The following is a 14,376-nucleotide window of genomic DNA, read 5'->3' on the forward strand; positions in this document are numbered from 1 at the left end:
AGCTGAGCCAGACAGCAAGGCCTCCTAGAATCCACTTTATTATGGCATCTGGCAGGTCTGGTGGATATAGTTCAAGTGAGGTCCCTCTCCAGGCAGATCCTGAGGGAGGCCACAGCCTGGCTGGCGGCCCCTCCCTCAGGCCATGCTGCTGCTCAGCTGCATGGCAAAGTCCTGCACATGCTCCTTCAGAGTCTGGCGGGCATCCGCCTGTGCTCGCTTTTCCCGTGCCCGCTCCTGCTGCAGCTTGGTCAGCCGCAGCCGTAGCCTCTGCTCCCGCCGCTTGCAGGCCTGCAGCTGGCGCTGGGCCTTGTCCAAGGCGTCAAGGGCCGCCTCAGCCCGCCGCTTCCAGAGTAGGGCACTGCCCACCTGGTAGCTGTGCTCATTCTGGATGTAGGCTCCGACGGGCGGCGGCAGGCGCAGCATGTAGGCTGACGGGGACACCGGCCGTGGCTCAAGAGGGGAGGGCTGCTGCTCTGGTGAGGGCTGGGCACTACAGCCCGCTTCATCTGCTTGGGCACCCAGGGGGCCCAGAAGGTCTGAGAAGGGGCTGCTAAGGCCAGGCTCCAGCCTCCCAGCTGGGGAGGCAGGCAAAGTGGCAGGTGCTGAGGCCTCTTCCACTGGAAAGCAGGCGACATCAGCAGGTGGGGGTGGAGAAAATGGAGTTGTGGCCCCTCGGCCCTCAGAGCAGCTGGGGTGGGGAGAGAGAGAGAGAAAGACTGATAGGCTAAGCTAAGGGCTTGCCGGACCCCACTCCGCCAGCGCCCAGAATTTCCCAACACCTGAACCTGCTCCACAGGTTCTGTGCAGACTGTTGGCAGACACCTTAAATCCCAGTCCCTTAGCCTTGGGGTGGGAGTGGGCATCCCCCCACCGGTAGCACATACCGCTTCCTGCATCGTCGCAGCCGGCTGACATCGGGAGGGCCAGGTGGGTAACTGTGCCCCTTGGTCTTGCTTGTCCGGCGCAACTTGGAAAAAGACTCGAATATGGTGGGGACTGCCCCTTCCTTCAGCCTGTGATATCCACTGTGGGAAATGCAGCCCAAATGAGCTGGAGAACCAGGGTTGCCTCCCCAGGCCACCCTAGCCCAGCTGGAGCCAGCACGTGCTCCAGCACCCCAGGGCGCTTCCCCAGGACTAGCCTGCGGGAGGCTCGAAGGCCCTGTGCAAACAGTAAGTCTGGGGAATGGCAAGCTAGGCAGTCACACCACCCTACTCCCTGTAGGACTCCTCAGAGCTGAGGGGCGTGGAAAGGTTCCACAGAGCTGGGTTGACTGGCCAAAAGGAATTCTTTTATTTCTGGACTTGCCAGGAGGACTGGGGTTCTGAAGAACACACTCCGGAAAGGCTCATGTTTTTTGCTTTTGTCATCGGCAGTGACCTCGGGAGTGGATTTTACTGGCTAGAGATGGGAACAGGAAACCCCTGGAACCAGGTCTGCCTGCCTGGCAGGCTGTCCTCATGCCACCTGCTAAAGGGACTTCCGCATCAGGACCCACACCCTGCCCCAGAGATGGCTGGCAGGAAGGCCCACCTGATTCCCACCAGCTCAAAGCAGTTCTCCTCGAAGTGTTTGGAGCAGAAGTAGATGTACTCCGACGCCGGGTCCCACAGGCCCTGGCCGCTGGGGTCCAGCCGCCGGCAGTTGGCCAGCCACAAGCCCCGTCTCGGGTTGTCCTTCTTGGGAAGTCTGCGGGACCACACACCCGTGAGCAACAAGCTGTCCGCAGCCCTGGGCTCGCGCTGCCCAAGCTCCCCAGACAGGACCGGCAAACCCCGCACATGCTGCCGCGAGACCCCGCGGTGACGCCACCGGGTAAGCACCACACGCCCGGGCACACACAAGGAAACCGAGGCCTCAAGAAAAGCTACGTGCTCAGCGCCATCTAGCAGGTAAGAGTCACGGAGTAGCTGATCCAAGCCCATCCTCGCTTTCCCGACTGCAGCTGGTTCCTCGGGGACCGCCTCCTTCACCCCTCCCCACCCCCAACGTCAAGCCTCGCCTGGACCCGAGCATTGCCCGGAGCGCATGCGCAGCCGCGGCCTCACAAGGCGAGCAACGCCAGCGCATGCGCGCCCCCCCAACTCCCGTACGAGCACGCACGCGCGCCGACCTGTGGAAGGAGATGCCGCGGTTGCGTGTCTCGCGCGTGTCCCGTGTGCAGCAGCCGGCGGCGGAGCAGTGACGCGGCATCTGGGGAAGAAGCGGGAGCTAAGTCGAGGGCGGCTGTCCGGGCCCGGAGGAGCCTCGCGCCTCTAGCCTCCCCTCCGCCCCAGGGGGCCTTGACTCGTCCGGTCCCCCAGGGCCAGATCTCGCCCCAACCCTGTCCCGGCCGGTTCTCTTGACTCCGGTCAGCGGCACTCACGGTCTCGCCATTGCTGCGCTGCCGAAGTCTCGCGAGGTGTGGCGGGCGGCGGAAGTTGGTACCATAGAGACTCTGGAGCGGGCGGCGCTCGGGCCGAGGGGCGGGGCAGGAAGCGGTCCTGGCAGGCTGGCTCCGGAAGCGGCGGGAGCGCGGGAATCGGCGTCGCGCCCTCGTCTACCAAGCTTCCCGGACTGCCAGCGCTGTCGCCCGCGTGCGTTTCCCGTTGTCCTTTCAAAGCTCTTTTCTCTAACCACCCAGTCGCAGATAGGGCGGCCCCAGGGAGCGGATGCGCGGCGGCGAGAACCGGCAGTGCCCCTGGAGCCTCGCCAGCCGCGCGGGCGACAGCCCGCCCGGGAAGGCCCCTGACAGAAGAGACCGCACCGAGAACACGGGGGCCGGGACGCTCGCACTAAAGAACCGACAAAACCCCGTGCCCAAAACTAACTCCCGGGTATCACAGACGAGGACTTGAGGGTGGGCTGGTGGTGGCCCCCGTTTACACTTGGGGGACATGCGATGGGCAGGTTCCATTGAAGCCACATGCGACAGGAACGTGACAGAGCTGGGGGAAAGCTAAAGAAACCCAAGGAAATGGAGTATCGTGAATTGGGGTCGTGCAGCCCTAGGACACATGCTTGGGGTGACTGCCTCCCTGACCCGTCCACTTCCCACGGGGCTGAAGATGAAAACAGCTGCTCTGCTTAAGGAGGTCAGAATTTAAAATAATCAGAGCCTTTTTTTCCTGATTCCCTCAGCCTGGCGTTTTGAAGCCTTCCCTCTGGGAGGTATGTAGTAACTAAAACATTCTGACATGCTTATGACAGGAAACGACTCGATGTTTTTCTCCCTTAGGAATCCACTTGGAAAAGGCAGGTTATCTGGAGGAGGAATTCTGTCAAAATACAGCCCAGGGGACAGATGATGTCTCAATACAGAAATTTTAATAGGTAAATATATCTTGTAACGTTATGGTGGGGAAGGAATACAAAGGGATGGTTGCCTGCCTCGTCCTCCCCTCAGTATTCTTCCCCTTCCTCAGCCTCGGCTTCCACGGAATCCACGCCCACCTCTTCGTAATCCTTCTCCAGAGCCGCCAGGTCCTCGCGGGCCTCCGAGAACTCCCCCTCCTCCATGCCTTCTCCCACGTACCAGTGCACAAAGGCCCGCTTGGCATACATGAGATCGAACTTGTGGTCCAGGCGGGCCCAGGCCTCGGCGATGGCGGTGGTGTTGCTCAGCATGCACACGGCCCGCTGCACCTTGGCCAGGTCTCCCCCTGGGACCACAGTGGGGGGCTGGTAGTTAATGCCCACCTATGGGAAAAGGGGATCAAAGCATTCGATGAAGCTTATATCAAACCCAGAGATAGTGGTACTTTATCTCAAACAGAACACATGCTGCAGGTGCCCTCTGGTGACCAGAGAGAAGCTCAGTTCACCCCACAAAAGGTCAGTGAGCCCTTCTCTGTGCCAGGCAGGGTGCTGGGACAGCAGTGATGGGTCAAGGAAAGAGCAGGGAAAGAGGAGCCTTGGAGACAGCCCCCCCGGCTCCGTCGCAAGCTACCTGGAAAGCTGTGTCCTAGCAACTGTGACATACGATAGCTGCCCAGTTGAAGGGACTCTGTCTTCCCTCTGAAAACGTACACGGCCTTGTCTTCGCTGTAGATTATTTACTCCATAGGCTTTAACAAAATAGGGATGAATTTCTAAAGCCGGAACTTCTTCCACCCAGATAGATTCAGGGTATACAACTGAATCTATGTGCCCCTTTCTTGGCTGGTAGAATTTAGTGTGGCAAATGTAGGGTAAATGTGGAAATGTAGAAATTTTAAGGGTGTTTTGGTGATTCATGTGAATAGTGTAGATATTTTAACTTGGGCATTATTACCAACTGACTGGTGTCACTAAGTCCCCCTTCATTCTATAGATGTATAGAAATTAAATCAAATTTAAATGTCCTATGGTGTGTTTGATTTAAAGAAAAGCTATCATGAATCTTTTTGTGACAAGAATGGCAACATCTTTATTTCTCTGGTATCACAGGGAAGATTTGCCCACGATGGCTGACCTGCCGAGCAAGCCACTGTGGGCAAATGCAGAAGTCACAGATCAACCGTCAAAGGTCATGTGAATGCTGCCACCACAGCAGCAGAGGTGATCAATGTGCCTGCTCACCTGGGGTGGAGGTGACATTCCAAGGTAAGGACCAAAGGGGAGGCATTCCAAGTGTCAGACCCGGGAATAACATGACCTGAGGTTGGCAGCAGTGTACAGGGCCAGCCGGAGCAGGCATCAGCAACCCTGTTTGCAAAGGGCAAGACAGTGCAAATTCTAGGCTTTACAGGCCACCTGGTCTCTGTCACAACTACTCACCTCTGCTGTTGCAGAACGCTATGTAAATGAAGGGGAGTGGCTGTGCTGAGATGGAACCTTGTATACAAAATTAGGTGGCTGTTCCAACAACCATGCTAACCCCTGAACAAGAGGAAGCGCCCCCAGAGTAGGAAATCCTGGTCATTCTAAGAACCTACTGCAGTGCTCCCACCAGGAGCAGTGAGGGTCTGGGCATGAGAAGCAAAGCACAAGGGCATGCAGACTCAGGACAGAAAGAACTACAGGATTGAGTAATCGACTGCTGGAAAAGCTAAAAAGTGACAGTAAGGTTTCTATCGTGTGTCACTGGAAGACTGGTACATATTTTGGGTTTTAGGCAAAACCAGGCCAGAATTCCTAAGATTACTAAGAGGGAGATAAAGATGTTGCCATTCTTGTCACAAAAAGATTCATGATAGCTTTTCTTTAAATCAAACACTCCATAGGACATTTAAATTTGATTTAATTTCTACACATCTATAGAATGAAGGGGGACTTAGTGACAGCAGTCAGTTGATAATAATGCCCAAGCGGGCTGGGTGCGGTGGCTCACGCCTGTAATCCTAGCACTCTGGGAGGCCGAGGCGGGTGGATCGTTTGAGCTCAGGAGTTCGAGACCAGCCTGAGCAAGAGTGAGACCCCGTCTCTACTAAAAATAGAAAGAAATGATCTGACAGCGAAAAATATACATATAGAAAAAAATTAGCAGGACATGGTGGCACATTCCTGTAGTCCCAGCTACTCGGGAGGCTGAGGCAGTAGGATTGCTTAAGCCCAGGAGTTTGAGGTTGCTGTGAGCTTGATGCCACAGCATTCTAGCCCGGGCAACAGAGCAAGACTCTGTCTCAAAAAAAAAAAAAAAAAAATCCCCAAGTTAAAATATCTACACTATTCACATCAATCACCAAAATACCCTCAAAATAATTTCTACATTTCTACATTTCCCCTACATTTTCCACACTAAATTCTACCAGCCAGGAAAGGGGCCCAAAGGTCTTTCAGAAAATATCTTACTGTTAAAGAAAAAAAAGAAAAAAGCTCAAGACAGGTATAGAATCTGATGATTTAGTGAGGAAGTTCAAAAAACAATACAAAATAAATTATCATTACGGCTCACTAATTTATGACCAAGAGCCCAGCCAACAGAGGCAGTTTCCCCAAAGGGCGTGGGCCCACAGGGGCAGCATTATTCTGCTGCTGACTGACAGATACAAGGATTCGACATCATCCACTCCTACCTTAAATCCAGTCGGACACCAGTCCACAAACTGGATGGTGCGCTTGGTCTTGATGGTGGCGATGGCCGCATTGACATCTTTTGGGACCACGTCCCCCCTGTACAACATGCAGCAGGCCATGTACTTGCCATGGCGAGGGTCACACTTGACCATCTGATTGGCCGGCTCGAAGCAGGCGTTGGTGATCTCAGCCACGGACAGCTGCTCGTGGTAGGCCTTCTCCGCTGAGATGACGGGGGCGTAGGTGGCCAGGGGGAAGTGGATGCGGGGGTACGGCACCAGGTTGGTCTGGAATTCTGTCAAGTCCACGTTCAGGGCCCCATCGAATCGTAGGGAGGCAGTGATGGAGGACACGATCTGCCCAATCAGACGATTGAGGTTGGTGTATGTGGGACGCTCGATGTCCAGGTTGCGCCGACATATGTCATAGATTGCTTCGTTGTCCACCATGAAGGCACAGTCAGAATGTTCCAGGGTCGTGTGGGTGGTCAGGATGGAGTTGTAGGGCTCCACCACGGCCGTGGAAACCTGGGGGGCTGGGTAAATGGCAAATTCCAGCTTGGACTTCTTGCCGTAGTCCACCGACAGCCGCTCCATGAGCAGAGATGCAAACCCAGAGCCGGTGCCGCCCCCAAAGCTGTGGAAGATGAGGAAGCCCTGCAGGCCCGTGCACAGATCCGCCTGAGAGAAACCAGACAACGTCAGCCAATGCCTGTGGAGGCCACGCCACCAACCCCCAACAAGCCACAGTCACCTCTCTGCCTCTGCAAGTTGATACGGATTCAAATCGTCCACAGTGAACACGCGTTACACTTGGAAGCCAAGAAGGCAGATGATAAAGAACTATGGATGCATCGCAACACACGCTTCACAGCTGGTCCAAGACTTCCCAGAACCACCTCCCCTTCCCAATCCAAGGCCTCCCCTCCCATCTAGGACAACATCTATAATGCATGAAGCCTTCTAGGTGCTCCTCTTACCAGTTTGCGGATCCGGTCCAGGACCAGGTCGACGATCTCCTTGCCGATGGTGTAATGGCCTCTGGCATAATTATTGGCTGCATCTTCCTTCCCGGTGATCAGCTGCTCCGGGTGGAAGAGCTGCCTGTAGGTCCCTGTGCGCACTTCATCTACAAATAGATCGAGTGTGCTCTGAGTCTTTAAGGTCTAGGGTACTCACCAAGATGGACACGTCCAGGGACTGTGCACCTCTACAGAGAACATGCTGTTCCTTGGAGGTCAACTGTGGGAGTGTCTCGTAGGAAATGTCTCCACGGGGTACACAAGCCACAAACCATAAAGAGAAATTGATGGCTCTAGGAAGGTGAAGTTAGCTTATGGCACAAATGCCGGCAGGACCAGTTCCCAGCGAAGGGAAATAAGCTCTCACACCCCCGTGCAGGTAATTCTACACGTACATATTTCTTTCCTACCCATAGCTACATCAAAGAGTGTAATTTAAAAATCCCTCACAAACTGGGCAGTCACCAGGTCAGAGTGACTTCTGCAGGATAGTCCTATCAGGGCACCCTATGTGGCCTGGGTCTCACAGGCTTTCAAGTGGCATTCTGTCATCTGGGAGGCCACTGAAAGGTGGTCTTCTCCTTGCAACCTACCTCAGGCTTCTAATCTAGAGGAACCAAATGAATGTTCTGTAGTTACCTTTTTATGTCTGAGATGCAGGTCAAGACTCCCATGCACTCGCATGAGAGTGTGCACAGCATCAAGGAAGGAACCAGTGGCCACGCACCCTGCAGGTGGGGTCCACTGCAGCCACCCGACCAGGCCTGGGCATCCAGAGTGACTCTCTCCAGACTGCTGGCAAAGCAGCTTTTCCTTGCATGTCGGGTTTTCCTCAATTAGAAGCCTGGGTCTCACAGACACACGAACCTTTCAGTTTCTCTCCTAACACCGTGGGCATATGCTTGTCCATCCTGCCCTTTCCACAGAGGGACTCAAAGGAGCCCATGTGGGGCTTTATCCTGCCCCAGGAAAGCTGCCGTCCAGTGCTCGAGCACCTACCGACCACGGTGGGCTCCAGGTCCACAAACACTGCTCTGGGCACATGCTTGCCAGCCCCAGTCTCGCTGAAGAACGTGTTGAAGGAGTCATCCCCGCCACCGATGGTTTTGTCACTTGGCATTTGACCATCGGGCTGAATTCCATGTTCAAGGCAGTACAGTTCCCAGCAGGCATTGCCAATCTGGACACCCGCCTGCCCCACGTGGATGGAGATACACTCGCGCTGGGAACCAGAAAATAAATGTGTACCCATTCATCTTTAAGGCAATTTGAAACTACATAGAATGCAAAATATCATAATTTAACATTTGTACGGTGCTTCAGTGTCTAGGGCTTTCTCAAGGCTTATTTTCTAGGAGACTTAGATGACCCATTATCCCTGTGAAAACTGACTTGGTCTAAACCACCCTAGCTAGTAAGTGCCAGAGTTAGCCCCAGAACCTAAATGTTTGCCATTATACAAAATTAATTTAAAACTAATTTAGGCCAGGCGCGGTAGCTCACGCCTGTAATCCTAGCACTCTGGGAGGCCGAGGCGGGTGGATCGCTGGAGGTCAGGAGTTCCAGACCAGCCTGAGCAAGAGCAAGACCCTGTCTCTACTAAAAATAGAAAGAAATTATCTGGCCAACTAAAAATATATATAGAAAAAATTAGCCGGGCATGGTGGCACATGCCTGTAGTCCCAGTTACTCGGGAGGCTGATGCAGTGGGCTCGCTTAAGCCCAGGAGTTTGGGGTTGCTGTGAGCTAGGCTGACGCCACGGCACTGTAGCCTAGGCAATAGAGCGAGACTCTGTCTCAAAAAAACAAAACAAAACAAAACAAAAAAAACTAACTTAAAACATGTAGTATCAATAATCAGCTCTGCATTATGGTTAGTCACAGTAATTCTTAGGAATATATAACAGTTTTTAATTATGTCCTGACCAAAGGATAAGGTGATAGAGTTGGGGAGGGAAAAATGGAGTAGGTTGTAGGTCACCATGACCCAAGCCCAGGTGGTCACTATGTGTCCTCCATCTGCCCCCTAGGTCTACCCTCTTATCATTCTGCACCACACTCTGTGCTCTAGGAGGCTCATTCATGTGGACAGCAGCAGAGGGCTTCCTTGCGCTATAGATTCTGGTTGGTTTGGTCAATGGCAGGCAGCAGTAAGACACTGGGCGGTTAGAGAATGGTGTGGTCAGGGTACTCAATCCTTGGCTCCCTCCCTGTCAGACTGCCATGGGTTACCTGAGTCCCTTTATCAAGGCCACAGCTTTCTGCAGTTGGCCCTCTTCATAAAGCTATCTTCTCAACTTCTAGTAACCCCTCACTCCCCTCACCCATTCAAGCCTCGGAGTGTAATGGCTCCTAGGCATCACAAGTGCTGGGACACTGCACTGTCATTTGGTGATTTCTTTAAACCTTGACCAAACCTTTATAAACAGTACCTTTTTAGATTCTCCTCAAAGTATCTATTTTGAATGTACCATCTCTTTCTTGCCAGAAACATAATGTACACACACCCACCACTTGTTCGATTTTATTAGCAATAATTACGCCTTGGATAAACCTCATTGGTTATGATACTGCCACTGCGCAAAGCTACACTTGTTCAATTTTAGACAAGTAATCCTCACAAATACATCGAGGAGAGCAAATACAATTTGAGGTACCCCACCCATTCTAAATTCTGACCTGAAATCCCACGAACTTGAGGTCTTGTTTTCTATTGTAGAATACCAAGTCTCAGAGTCTGAAGGGGCATAAAAGATCAACATAATGCAACAATCCCCTCACATCATCCCAGAAGGAAGCATTCAGTTCCAGAAAGAACTTCTCCAGTGCCTAGGAACTCACTCCTCCAAAGGAGGAATTCATCAACACTCTGGGAAAGGCCTTTGGAATCATCCCAAAACCACCATTTTCAAACCACCATTCCATGTCATTTGTTTTGCCTTACTTCAGTCCAGACACCGTGTATTTCACAGGATGCCTCATTTGGCATTTTACTCACCTGCCCCAGTAAGATCAGAGTAAGCTCTGTGGCCTTACACCATTACACATTTTATAAATTGCTTCATTTACAAAATGGGATTCGGAAGCTGAGTGGTCTGCAAGGCCACTTGCATCTCCGATTATCTAAAAAACTAATATCTAATAAAACTAATTCAAACAGTCAGGAAAATCATTCCTCACTTTAGGCTGGGCATGGTAGCTCACGCCTGTAATCCTAGTACTCTGGGAGGCCGAGGTAGAAGGATGACTTGAGGTCAGGAGTTCGAGACCAGCCTGAGCAAGAGTGAGACTCCTCCTTCTACAAAAAAAATAGAAAAAACTAGCTGGGTGTGGTGGTCTGCACCTGTATTCCCAGCTACTGGAGAGGCTGAGGCAGGTGGATTGCTTGAGCCCAGGAGTTTGAAGTTGCAGTGAGCTATGATGACACCACTGTACTCCATCTGGGAGGACAGAGCGAGGCTGTCTCAAAAAAAAAAAAAAAAGCATTCCTCTCTTTCAACAGATAAACTCATCATTGCCAACTTCACCTGGATCATCAAGTTTTACATTTCCTTAGACAGCTAGCTCTCTGAAACATTATTTGAAACTTCCTCGATTCTTTTCAAACTCCAGACCAAATCCTCTTGGCAGATGACCTTGTTTTCTACTTCCCCAGAAGCATCACTTCCTGCCACCAAATCTGCAAATACCCTTATCCAGGTGATACATTCCAAGACCTTCAGTAGATGCCTGAAACCGCATTCTACCAAACCCTATGTATATTGTTTTTTCCTGTACATACACACCTCTGATAAAGCTTAACTTATACATTAGTCACAGTAAGAGATTAACAATGATAACTAATAATAAAATAGAACATAACAATATATTAAAGTTATTACATGAATGTGGTCTCTCTCTTAAAGTACCTTACTGTTCTGTACTGCATTTTACTGAAACCACAGAAAGCAAAACTGTAGATACAGATAAGGGGGGACTACTGTAGCCCTTCCTGCTCTCCTCCTTCCTTTGCTTTACAATAAAGCTGTGTCTTCTCTAGTCAATGATCCATTGTTTCTACTGATCTCCTACTCAGCAACAGTGCTCAGTGGAGTTCCCAGGCCCCTAGGGGTCCACAGACCTTTTCAGGGTCCAGGAGGATAAAACCAATTTCTTGATAGGTCAACATTACCAATCCTTTTCACTGTGTTGACATTTGCACCGATGATGCATAAGCAAAAGTGGGTAAAACTGCTGGCACCTAAGCATGGATCAAGGTAAAAAAGTTTCATTTAAGAATGTTTTTGGATGAAGTGATAAAAATACTAATTGTATTAAATCTCTACCCTCAAAATGGGACGTACACATAAAGCACTGTTCACATACTAATCTACAGCTGCCTTGAGAAAAAGCACTTGTGCATCTGTTTAAGTTGCAAGCTAAACTAGCCACTTTTTTCATGGAACACAACTTTTACTTGAAAGAATAAGTGACAAACTGGCTACTCAGACTTGACTTAGATGTCTGTTATTTATGTTAATATGTGTTGCTTTCAAGTGGATGAATAAATATTTTTAAAAGCTCAGTTTTACTTTTTAATATGGCAAATATTGATAGCTACAACGCACATACAGACTCCTTGGGCTCCTCAATCATGTTTAATAGCGTAGAGAGGTCCTGAGACCAGAAAGCTTGAGAAGGCCCTCCAGTCGTCAGGAACCCAGCGCTCTGTTCTGAGACCGCCACCTGGTCCCTTTCTGCCGAGTCAAAGCCAGCAGCACGGTCTAAAACAGCAGCCCTCCCTCACACGCCCTGGCCGCCACCTGGCTCTTTCCCGCCTGGTCTCCCTCCCGGGAGCCGCCAGCACCTGCTGCCCGCGTCACCCTAGACACGCCCAGTCTGCTTCCCTCGGGGTCGCCACGGCCCTCGGCCCGCAGACCCGGCAGCCCGGCCAGTATCCTGGTGTCGCGCCCTGGGCCCCCTGCGTCCTTGTCCTGCCTCCTCTCCACGATGAGGCCCGCACCAGGGTCCCTCCTTCCGGCTGCCTCACGCGGCCGGCTTCGTCCGCCCTCCCGCCCAGGCGTCTGCCGAGCGGTAGTGCCCGGAGCCTGGCTACGCGTGCCCAGTGTACAGGCCCTAGCCCCAGCCCGAGGCCTTACCATGGTGAGCTCCGCCGCCGCCGCCCTAGTCCGCTACCAGACCCCAACCGCCGGCGCCACCGCCGCCGCACGCCCAACTGCCGCCGCGCTGCGCGCGCACTGCCACGGATTGACGCGCCGATACCCGCACGGCCATTGGCCCAGAGCTCCTGGGGGCGGGCCGAGGCTCGGGGTCCCACTTCTGATTGGTCGTTACTCAAGAGAGAGTGGTGGCTCTTTCGGATTGGATGCAGATTTGGCGGGAAGGCAGTAGGGTCGCTGACGGAAGCTTCGGGGCTGGGGCGTTTCCGTGGCGTCCTCGCACCGCGAGGTTGGAGCAGCTACGACAGGGCCTTGGTGGGATGCAGGACATTACCGTGCACGTAAGTCCTTGGCGTGCGAATGGCTTGACGAAGGCGTTATGCCACGGTCCCTTCCCTGGGAGCTCCGGGCCTGCTTGCCTCTGCGCCGCTCAGTCAGGTCTTTGCAAACAAGAGGCCTTCCCGCCATCCACGCAGAGTCACGGCACCCCCTCAATCATCTGCTCCCTTCCTGGGGCAGAAAAGCCCTTCCCACCCAGCACCCGGGAAGAGGGCAGGATTTGATCACTTCTGTCAACCAAAAAGGTAGAAGCTGAGGGAAAATTAATACAAGTAGAGAGTTTATTTGGGCCAAGTTTGAGGACTGCAACCCAGGAGCACAAAGTTGCTCTGAATATACACGTGGATTAGCGGCAGTCACAAGTACATTTATTTTTTATTTTTGTTTTTACTTTTTTTTTTTTTTTAGAGACAGGGTCTTGCTCTGTTGCCCAGGCCTCTAGCAATCCTTCCACCTCAGCCTCATGAGTAGCTGGGACTACATGCGACAGCCACCCTGCCTGGTTACAAGTATGGTTGTGTGTGTTTTTAAAAATATTTTATTATCATTATGTTTTTTAGAGACAAGGTCTTGCTCTGTCACCCAGGCTGAAGTGCAGTTCCACATCATAGCTCACTGTATCCTCGAACTCCTGAGCTCAAGCGATCCTCCTACCTCAGCCTCCTCCCAAGTAGCTGGGACTACAGGGCGTGCCACCATGCCCTACTAATTTTGTTATATTTTGTAGAGATAGGGTTTTTATAGGAAAAGGAAAAACCTAACAAGTAGGTTTTTAAAGGAAAAGGAGAGGCAGTTCCTAAATTGTTTACCAAGAATTTACACCAAAATAACACAACGTAAGCTATTGATTGGCTATACATTGTTCTTTGTATCCCAAATTCCAGAAACAAGAAGGTAATGAGTGGAGTGGCTAGTCAGGAACAAAACGCCTTTAAACACTTGCTCTTGGGCATGGGTTGGGAGTGAGCTGGAGACCTACTACCACATTCTTGTCTCTCTGGGACAAGAGAGACATTTTGCATACCTCACATAGCTCTCTCAGACTGCTGTGAGCTATTTTCCCTTTCTCTCTGTCTTGAGGAGTGGGTTTCCCGCCCCCAGGGAGGAGGAGGGCACACCCCTTTCTGCAGAAGAGCTGAGTTGGGACCCAATGTCCATTTTGGAGGACTTTGGAACAATCATCTGATTCCTCCATACTTAAAGATCATCTTAACTTTCTTGGCATCCAGTGTGTATTCACATCTGGAATAAGCATGGGAAAGTAATCCAGGATATACTCAGCTCATCACCAGAACGCAGCACCCCATTCTGGTGTCTTCCTAGAGGGTGATGGAGAAGACTCTTAACTTTCCCTCCTTAGAGAGTAAGGAAGAGAGAGGGAGCTCACCCAGTGTGATGGGACAACGCCCGGGATCCAGGATTTTTCTGTAGGCTTGGGGCTGGGAGGGCTCTGAACAGTGCTATCAGGCGTGCCCTAAGAAGGAACGCTTTGGCACAAGCAGGAGGGCCAGGCAGGGAGGTCTGCGGAAAGCCAGGGAAACCAAGAGGAGGCCACTGCCCTCCCTGACTCTTCTTCCCAGGAAAGTGAATCCTGTATTAGTCAGCTCCAGGGGCTGCCATAACAAAATACCACAGACAGGGTGGCTTAAGCAACAGAAATTTATTTTCTCACAGTTCTGGAGGCTAAAAGTCCCTGAGGACTCTTTCTGGCTGGCACACAGCCACCTTCTCACCATGACCTCGTTTAACCTTAATTATCTCCTATAGGCCCCATCGTGAAATATAGTCACATTGGGAATTAGAGCATCCACATATAATTTAGGGGGTGGGGGACACAATTCTGTCCATAGCACCTTCCTTCCTCAGGGCTCCAACCACATG

At 51.9% G+C, this 14,376-nt stretch overlaps 3 protein-coding genes across 7 annotated transcripts in view; 1 reads left to right on the forward strand and 2 right to left on the reverse strand.

Annotated features, from left to right (window-relative positions):
• Positions 1 to 22: 22 nt before the first annotated feature.
• On the reverse strand, positions 23 to 2,417 carry THAP7 (THAP domain containing 7). The gene is made up of 5 exons (XM_045535153.1): positions 2,366 to 2,417; positions 2,114 to 2,193; positions 1,534 to 1,689; positions 885 to 1,025; positions 23 to 688 (listed from the first exon to the last, which is right to left on the reverse strand). The coding sequence occupies exons 2-5, from the start codon at positions 2,191 to 2,193 to the stop codon at positions 136 to 138; spliced, it is 930 nt and encodes a 309-aa protein (XP_045391109.1). The 5' UTR covers positions 2,366 to 2,417; the 3' UTR covers positions 23 to 135.
• P2RX6 (purinergic receptor P2X 6) overlaps positions 2,088 to 14,376 on the forward strand; it is a 34,156-nt gene continuing 21,867 nt past the window's right edge. For 2 of the 5 annotated variants that reach the window (XR_006730771.1, XR_006730772.1), the window contains exons 1-3: positions 2,088 to 3,074; positions 3,218 to 3,312; positions 3,405 to 4,563. The gene's annotated coding sequence lies outside the window, so the exon portion shown is untranslated. Of the gene's footprint in view, positions 3,075 to 3,217; positions 3,313 to 3,404; positions 5,160 to 6,552; positions 8,100 to 14,376 lie in introns of those variants that run through there. The other 3 variants (XR_006730770.1, XR_006730774.1, XR_006730773.1) reach the window with 3 other exon arrangements.
• On the reverse strand, positions 3,332 to 8,219 carry LOC123626246 (tubulin alpha-3 chain-like). Its single transcript, XM_045535151.1, has 4 exons — positions 7,997 to 8,219; positions 6,956 to 7,104; positions 5,976 to 6,656; positions 3,332 to 3,678 (listed from the first exon to the last, which is right to left on the reverse strand). Exons 1-4 carry the CDS (start codon positions 8,115 to 8,117, stop codon positions 3,382 to 3,384), a joined length of 1,248 nt encoding a protein of 415 aa, XP_045391107.1. The 5' UTR covers positions 8,118 to 8,219; the 3' UTR covers positions 3,332 to 3,381.

This window comes from Lemur catta, chromosome 21 (genome assembly GCF_020740605.2).
Source record: "Lemur catta isolate mLemCat1 chromosome 21, mLemCat1.pri, whole genome shotgun sequence".
Taxonomy (NCBI): domain Eukaryota; kingdom Metazoa; phylum Chordata; class Mammalia; order Primates; family Lemuridae; genus Lemur; species Lemur catta.

Coding starts and splice junctions, on each gene's coding strand:
- LOC123626246 (XM_045535151.1), bottom strand. CDS start 8,117: ATGCCAAGTGACAAAACCATCGGTGGCGGGGATGACTCCTTCAACACG. Junction 7,105..7,996: donor CCTGGAGCCCACCGTGGTCG/GTAGGTGCTCGA, acceptor ATCTATTTGTAG/ATGAAGTGCGCACAGGGACC. Junction 3,679..5,975: donor GGTGTCCGACTGGATTTAAG/GTAGGAGTGGAT, acceptor CTTTTCCCATAG/GTGGGCATTAACTACCAGCC.
- THAP7 (XM_045535153.1), bottom strand. CDS start 2,193: ATGCCGCGTCACTGCTCCGCCGCCGGCTGCTGCACACGGGACACGCGC. Junction 1,690..2,113: donor CGCGGCATCTCCTTCCACAG/GTCGGCGCGCGT, acceptor GTGGTCCCGCAG/ACTTCCCAAGAAGGACAACC. Junction 1,026..1,533: donor TTTGAGCTGGTGGGAATCAG/GTGGGCCTTCCT, acceptor CATTTCCCACAG/TGGATATCACAGGCTGAAGG.